This window comes from Mangifera indica, chromosome 7 (assembly GCF_011075055.1).
Source record: "Mangifera indica cultivar Alphonso chromosome 7, CATAS_Mindica_2.1, whole genome shotgun sequence".
NCBI classification, from domain to species: Eukaryota; Viridiplantae; Streptophyta; class Magnoliopsida; order Sapindales; family Anacardiaceae; genus Mangifera; species Mangifera indica.
In genome coordinates, this window is record NC_058143.1 from 12,832,092 (window position 1) to 12,840,531 (window position 8,440).

Genomic DNA, 8,440 nt, shown 5'->3' on the forward strand with positions numbered 1-8,440 from the left:
CACCCAACACCAAACAAAGAAAACAACAAGAAATATTGAAGCCTTGCAATACTTTTTCTTGCACATTACAAGATTTTATACATGCTATATATAGATGTGAAAAGATACCGAAGTTTTTATTACAAGATTATGGTTTTTATGGGGACTCTTCTTGATGAACAATTTGAAGAAATTTAGAGGAATGCCCAAATCATGGTAATTAAATTACATGATATGATAAAATCTGAGAGTAGTGATGTCAAGGTGGCAATATAATTGAGAGGATTGAATTTGGTGGGTTGGTGAAAGTTCATTCTTTAGTTTCTTTCATATCAGACATTATTATAGAATGATTCTGACTGTTTTTTGGAGACCATGGAAGTGTGTCATGTGTTGTGTCCATATACATATCCATATGATGTATTTTTGTTCCAAGAAATTTTGGTTCTATGTAGTCTCAATGTTTGCCCTTACGGCAAATGATGTCGTGTCTATTTTACGTTATTTTTGTACTATACAATATAAAAAACTGTCGACAAATTTCGAGAACGCTTATTAATACAGAAATTTTGAAGATCTAAATAAAATTAATATAACATTGATAATCATATTATTGTATTTATTTTATAAGATATGGATGTGTTATTTCCAAATAAGGAGAATATTTATGATATTGATTCGTTCTAATTTTTCATTTTAAACAATAAATCAAGTAAAAGCTAAATTAAAAGATCTCGGTCTCTTTGTAGCTTCGTTGTGCGCCGGCCAACCATTACAATGGTGAGAGAGAGATAAGGAGGAAGAGAGAATAGCGAACGACTGGTGATGGCAAATCATCTTTGGAAGGAAAAGTGAAAAACCTTAAAGAGAAAATTGTCACTTTTCAAACTTTGGAAAAGAGAAAATTGTGAGATTGTTAAACCTGAAAAAGAAAATATGATAAAACTTTGATTTTTTAAATTTTTTTAATAAATAACGATTTTACCTCTGCCCCTAACTCAGATTTTTAACAGAAATTGACTCATAGGTAGATTTTTAGATTTTTAAAAATTAAAGGATAAGACTTTAAAATTTTACTATACCTTGGATGGGAACAAGTTTTTTCGCCTATTAAGTGAGACTGAAATTTTTTAGTATTACCTCATTCAGTGTCAGGAGTCATGTATTTAAGTAACATTAACGAAAAGTTATCGTAATATCATTACCAGGAAAATATTTGTAATATGACAGTTGAAATTAATAAAAAAGACAAAAAAGAAACTTACGCAGAAGATGAATATATAAATGAAGTTCAGATTTCAGAAACACAAGTTTCATGAAACTTGAAATGAAAGCTGAAGCATTCCCGTGAAAACCAGGCTCAACAAGCACAAGAACCAGAAAAGTCTCTGAAAATAAGTTCAGTTAATTTTTAGATATGCATCAATAAACACAAAATTACGCCTAATACAAAATATATATATATATATATCTTTTATATTATTATACTAAACTAGCAATATGAATACTCTCCAATCCAAACGAAGTGTTGGTAGACATTAGCCCCATATGAAAATGAAGATTAAAGATCAAAATACAAGTTAAACCAGACTCAACATTACATCCTCGACTCAATCTGAATTGATCTTCATCATGTTCAACTTATTTTTAAAAGGTTTATAAAAGAAATGATCTTTCCTATTGGATTTTACATGGTAAATACTTGGAATGTGGTGTCTTTTGGACTGTGAGCTAGACTTTAGGGTAATAAGGTGTAACTTCTATGGTTAATGGTGAAACTATTAGCTTCTATGAAGCTTAAACTCTTTATTGCAAGTTGGAGTCTTATTAATCACATTTCACCCCCCCACCCCCACAATTTTGTTGTTCAACACGATTTTGCACTAATAGGTTGCATGTGTGTGTGTGTGCGCGCACGCCCACGTCTAGTAATTCATAAATGCTCTATAGATAGACTTATAAAAGTGACCCCACTTCACATCTATATAGGTGATTTCATCAAGTGTATACTACAATTAGATACACCATACATTAGGGATATGAAATTCATTAAGAGTTTTATACTCAATCTCCCATTCAATGTAGTCTAGCATTACCCACACCATATAGAGGGATAAACAATTAGCTATGCTAGCAGGATTAACAGATGACTTGTTATTATTCATATGCACTTTATTCAGGGGTAATCTATAGCAAGATTTACGGCTGGATACGAATCAAACCAAGTCTAAACACTTTCTGACATGAGTTCAACTCAAATAGAAAATAACCCGACTAAAGTTCGGTTCAAATTTGTTGAGACAAAATTAAGGATAGTTCGAGTTAGATTTGAATAAAAAATTATTTAATTTGTTTCAATTTGAGTTCGGATTGAATTCATAGTTTAAATCTATGACTCAAATTCATTGTTCATTGATAAAACAACGTCATTTTACCTAAATAATAAGTGAAACCACCAATTCAAACTAAACAAAACCATGAATTTAAACTATGAATTTAAGTTGAATCGAATAATGAATTCGAATTGAATTAAGCCACGATTTTGAATCATTGATTTAAACTATAAATTCAAATCAAACTTGAGTCAAACTGAATCGAATACCTCTTAACTCGAGTTATTTAGCCAAATCATTCGGCTCAAACTGAATCCAACCCTAGTAGGATTAGCTAAATTAAATTTTTGAAATTGTGTGCTCAGTTTTTTGGTTTAGCTTGTAATGGACGATATGAATATTAATTTGTTATCGGTGTTTATTATCGAGTAGAGGAGGATAAATTTTAAATTTCAAAGATTTTTCTTTGTTTGTGATAAAAATTGGAGAAATGTAAATATTATTATACTTTTAATTTTTATTCCTTTGATTTCTGAAAAAGGTAAAGAAAATATTGAATTTAATGTTATGAACTTCTGATGGTCTATTGATTCTATTCTTTTTGTGTGAACATTAAATAGTGAAAATGATTATTGTTCCCTGAACTTTGGGTTGAGATATGGCTTTGCATGTTTGAACTTCATTTTTTTATTCTTTAAATTTTTTTTTTTTTTACCTCTTTTTGTTTTCAACTTTTGTTTCAAATGTGCCATGGGTATCCCTTTAAAATAGATGCTTTCTCTCTGTTGAATACTCATTTGCCAAGTTGTTAGTAAAGATTTAATCACACTTAAAAATAAAAAATAAAAAAAGAGATTTACTTTTTAACCAATAAAAGATACTTCGAAAATTATATAATAGATAGATATTTAATTTTTTAAAATTAATAGATAAAAATTATCATTTCACTAGGTGGAAAATAGTTTTTAAACTATTTATTAAAAGTATTTCTATTATTTTCCTTGACATTAAAATGTGAAATAATAATTAAAGATAATATAGTATCTAACAAAGGTGTTTTCATTGTTCCACACACATTTAAATAAATATTAACAGAAAAATATTATAATAATTCTAAACCTTACTAAACCAGGAGTAGATTCAATCCGAACTTCTACAAGCTTAGATCAATGTTTAGTCTGAATAATCTAAATTCAAGTAAGAGTAAACTGAAAATTTATCAATAAATTTATCTTCTTTGATAACTTTTCAATCTTTTGAATATTTTGTATCTGTTTCAATGACCATTTTTTCCTCACCAGCGTTTTTTTTCTTCTTTTTCATCTTCAACGAGACTTTTTTCCCTCTGCAGTAACTTCTTTGACAAAGTCATTGTCATCAAACGAATCAAGTTTAATCTTGAGTTGTTCATTTCAGATTTCCAATCAAGCTCAAATTAACCCTTATTCGGATTCGACCCAACTCAAATCAATCCTCGAAAAGACAATGCAAATTAATGTCTTTCATAGGCAAATTCACTACAATATTGTTATAGAGTAATATTATGTGCACAACTCTATATAAAAATAATAATATATTATCATATGATTTGATAATTTTAAATTAAAGATAAAATAATACTCAATCACATAATAATATGTTATTATTTGTGTAGAAAGTTGTACATATTATTTGTATATATAATTTTATCGATTTTAATAGTATAAAACCAGAAACTTTTAATATTTATCATTATTAGTGTTATTGAACAAATGTAAGAATATAGCTTCTGTCAAACTTGCCAAATTGTATCTGAGACACCATTTACAGGTCTACGAAACTTAAAAACCATCAACAAATCCAAACCCTATTTAAAGATTTTGATTTACTTTCATGTGATGGCTTTTTCAATCTGTTTGACGAATAAAGTTTGCGTATTTTGAATGAGGGTGTGTCATTGTTCTGTTCTGTACAGAACGTGGTCTGTGTTGGGCGGCTACTTTTGCTGGAGAGGAAGATGGAAGTTAGCATCTACAGGATCCATTCTAATACTTTTGCATGTTGAATTATTTATTCATTCGTTTTTTAACTTGTTCTTCAAGCTCACCCACCGTAGTATACTTTACAGTTTTTAAAAGACCAGAAGACTTGATTGGACAGATTCAGGAAATTGGGAGACTTACTTCCTGATTAGATTCTTTCAAAAAGACATACCTTAGTTTCTGTTATATATAGATCAATTTGTCTATTTGTCCAAGGCAAGTTCGAGCGGTAAAAAAAATGTGATTTTAAGCATGCCAGTGGGTTCAAATCCCTTTTAACGATATTTTAAAATTAAACTTTTAACTTATTTAATGTAATAATTGTGAGATCAATCATTAAACTTAAAATTTATATACTTGATATAGTCAATTCAATCACAAAAAGAGATTCCATATGACTCCGTCATGGTTTAGTCACTCTTAGCCTTTGTTTGAATTTTGAATTTTAGGTGACATGCGGTGGCTTCTTGAGTTTGGAATACAGGATGGAACACATATGGTATTGAATAATGTGCACAAACAAATTATATAAACTTATTTGTATAAATTAAAATCGTAACTTATGATTGTTTTTTTTTTCACTTCAAAATCATTTAATCAAATACTGTCATCTCAATTTGTATAAATAAGTTTAAATATCATCACCTTAATTCGTATAGATATGTTTATAAAGATAAATTTGTATAATTTATTTGTATATATACTATTATTCTAGGGTATTTGTGACATTCTCATCTTCTCACAGGATCTTCTCAAATGTTTTAAAAAGCACTTTTAAGTAATCCAAATGCATTCAACTTTTTCTTGAAGACTCCATTGTTTTCTATCATTTAAGACCTCCAAATGCGTGAACAAGAATACTTGATTTCCTGTTCTTTGGCTGTGTGAAGTCATATGGGTGAGGACACATTAAGTAGGAGTTTACATGAGACAGGAGGAGGGCGAAACTTCATCAATGCTCTGTATTGTTGCTAAATCAACTCTAAATATGGCAGAGTTTCCATCAATCTATTCATTGTTAATATTGACCCTCCGCTCTTGCATATGTAAATGCATGCACAGACTGCAATTCGTCGTCTTCTTCATTTTCAACAACAACCTGATCAATTAATGACCTTGGCAAGTTCACATTCCAGTTATATTTTTTATATTTTACGCATGAATATACAAACCAGTCAATTGTTTTGTCACCAGTTGCTCATGTCTGGATATAAATAATAAACAAGTCTTTATGATAATATGGATATGAATGTGATCTGTAAAGTTTTTCAACGTCAAAAAGTCCTAGATTGATACGCAACCACATAAATAAAGCACCAGCTGTGGATCTCTATTTCATTATTTAACTATGTTGCCTAGTTAACAGGATATATAAAACGCTAGCATTTCATTTGAATGTTCAAATTATGGTCTAAAAAGTCAATTCACTATCATATTATTTGATAATGTCCATTCACATAAATTAAGCATAATCTACGGTTGTTTGTAGGAGCATAGTGGGCTATGTCAATTGATAGCAATGGTTATAAATGGAAATTTTGACCAAATTTAAAGTCTCTAACCATCTCCAACCTTAATAAAAAGGGGATTCTCCAATAAAAACAGAAAAAAAAAACAAAAATGAGAATGAAAAATATTTCCGCAATCGAGAACAGGGATATAAGTGTTCTCTCCCTTCCCTGCCACGCCCTTTTATATTAATATTTTTATTTAAAATACTAATATATCCTTATAGTTTTATATTATTTATGTTTTTTAAATTTATTTATATTTTTATTGTGCATATTAAGATAGTTAATATATGAGATTAGTAACATTTGAAATAGTAGGGTAGTTTAATTTTAGTTAATTTTGTTATTGAATATATTTATGTTATGTTTAGAGTGTATGAAAAAAGAATTTTTTTTTCCCCACAAGTACAGGGATAAGGATGAGGAGATTTTTTTTTGTAAGAAAGGAACAAAGAATTTTTATCATCCTTATAACAAGATATGAGAATTACTACCCTAAGGACAGAGATTGAGATTTCATCCCCACTATAATTTTTAGCAATGGTCCCCTAGGAGCCTAATTTAAAGCACAAAAAACGAACAATAAGACTGTGTACATATTTTTTAGTATACTATTAAATATATCAATAATACGTTATTATATAATTGGATAATTTTTTTAATTAAGGAAAAAAAAACTCACTCAATTCTATATTCAAAAGTGTATATCCATAATATTGCTTAAAATCGAAGCATTTTGTGGTGAGACGCATTCCTTTGCTTGTTTGCTGTAGTGTTTGCTTTTCCTTTAATGAAAGCTACCTCACCTAACATTAATAATTTGATTTGAAAATGTGGCCAAGAACACACTCAAATGGCTACAAATAAGTTCTTATAAATGTTTATTGATAATATTATTAAATAAAGTGTCTAACTTTTTTTAAAGAAATCTACAAAGTATAGTGGGTGGAGAATATGATCAACATTTAGAAAGGAAAAAAAGTTAGTAGAAGGGGACAATATAATAAGGTAGAGAACTGACAATCAACTGACTTAATTAACCACAAAAGCGACAACTCACACTATACAACAAAATAATTTAATCGAAAATCAACAACACTGGCACACAGTAATGATTCAAGATTCATAAATTTCACTACATCAAACGATTATAAATCCCTCTACACCTTCTTCAACCTTCATCTCTGATCCCTCCATCTGTCCAAAAACCAAGGGATATAGCATATAATTATGTACATGTTTATTGTTTACAGCATAATTATACAGAGAGAAGAGTAAGTGCGTACTTACAGAAATTTGAGAGATGATCACTTGGTAATGGCATAAACGGCATAGATAATTCCAGGAAGGTAACCGAAGAGTGTGAGGATCAAACAGATCCAGAACTCAACCTGCAAATAAAACAAACCACCGTTCTGTTGTTTATATGCAAATTCTAGAACACAAATTCTGCAAATAATTATTTAGCATATAGAGAATATGAACACACCTGGCAGCCGTATTTGAGGAAGACGCCGAGAGGAGGCAAGATGATGGCCAAGAGGATGTCTATGCAAGTCGCGGTGCTCTCGTCGCCCATTTTAAAAGATGAAGAAACGTTGAAATAAATTCAAAGAGTTTTCGGAGGTAACTGACCGCTTCACTTAAATTGTTCTGAGTCTCTGCAAGCCAAACTGTAACAGGTAATGGGTTTATATCTACGCAGGATTTGGAGAGAGAAGGCTTCGGATCTCCACGTGGCCTCCTCACACGTTCGGATATGGTTCTCTTACGCGGTTCAGATTATCAGGCTTATTTTCTTGACCCCAGAGATTTAATTAATTTTATTTATCCCCAACTTTTTTAAAAATAACAAAATCTCCTTATCAATAGCGAACTTTTTATGGAGTGATGAATATTTAGGTAATTTCCCTACAATCGTTTATTTCAACGCCTAAACTAAAACAAAAATGCCCTGATATTATCTGCTGCGAGTGAATCGTTAATTTTTCTATTATTATAAGCCCATGAATATTTACCGAATTAGCCTCCTTTCGTCCGTATAAAGCCTAAAGCTTATGTAGACAGTTTTATAATTTCTGAAAATTTAAAGATGTTTTGTAATTCAATCAAACCGAACCTTACAGCTCATGACAACGTGCCACGTGCAACATTCGCACATGCTGATTCTGCTTTCCTGTCAATACTTAATTATTGGGATTGCCCAGCCTGCCTCAGACTTACCCCCTTCAATAGCTTGCATGTTAAGTAATTTGTCCTCCACGCGCTTTCACATTTTAAATGGTTAACTATTTTCAAGGGTTTGCAGTTACTCCTGTGGTTTGGTTTAAAAAAAAGTAAACAAAGCGTAAAAACTGGTTTGGTGAAATTTTAAATTAAATTAATTTTTTTATTTTAAACAACAAAATTAAATATTTATTAACTCATAAATAGTTTTATGCCAAAAACTTTTAATTAGGGGCTGATTCAGGCTGAATTGAGCCCGAACATCCCACCGCTCTAGTTTAATTTGTATTAAAAAATTAGTTAAATTGTTTGATTTAAATTTAATTTAAATTTTAATCAAATAAATTTGAGATAAATTAAATCAAATCAA

At 30.0% G+C, this 8,440-nt stretch overlaps 1 protein-coding gene across 2 annotated transcripts; it reads right to left on the reverse strand.

Moving 5' to 3' along the window:
* Positions 1–6,826: 6,826 nt before the first annotated feature.
* Positions 6,827–7,534, reverse strand: LOC123221855 (hydrophobic protein RCI2B). Of its 2 annotated transcripts, none has more exons than XM_044644798.1 (3): positions 7,334–7,534; positions 7,131–7,235; positions 6,827–7,041 (listed from the first exon to the last, which is right to left on the reverse strand). In XM_044644798.1, exons 1-2 carry the CDS (start codon positions 7,421–7,423, stop codon positions 7,152–7,154), a joined length of 174 nt encoding a protein of 57 aa, XP_044500733.1. In that variant the 5' UTR covers positions 7,424–7,534; the 3' UTR covers positions 6,827–7,041; positions 7,131–7,151. The 2 variants fall into 2 exon arrangements, with proteins under 2 accessions (XP_044500733.1, XP_044500732.1); XM_044644797.1 differs by having other exon boundaries at positions 7,135–7,235; positions 7,334–7,528.
* Positions 7,535–8,440: the final 906 nt, after the last annotated feature.

Bases quoted from the DNA above. Each gene is read 5' to 3' on its own strand.
- LOC123221855 (XM_044644798.1), bottom strand. From the start codon at position 7,423: ATGGGCGACGAGAGCACCGCGACTTGCATAGACATCCTCTTGGCCATC. The intron at 7,236-7,333 runs GTGTGTTCATAT...TTTTATTTGCAG, and splicing joins TCCTCAAATACGGCTGCCAG to GTTGAGTTCTGGATCTGTTT.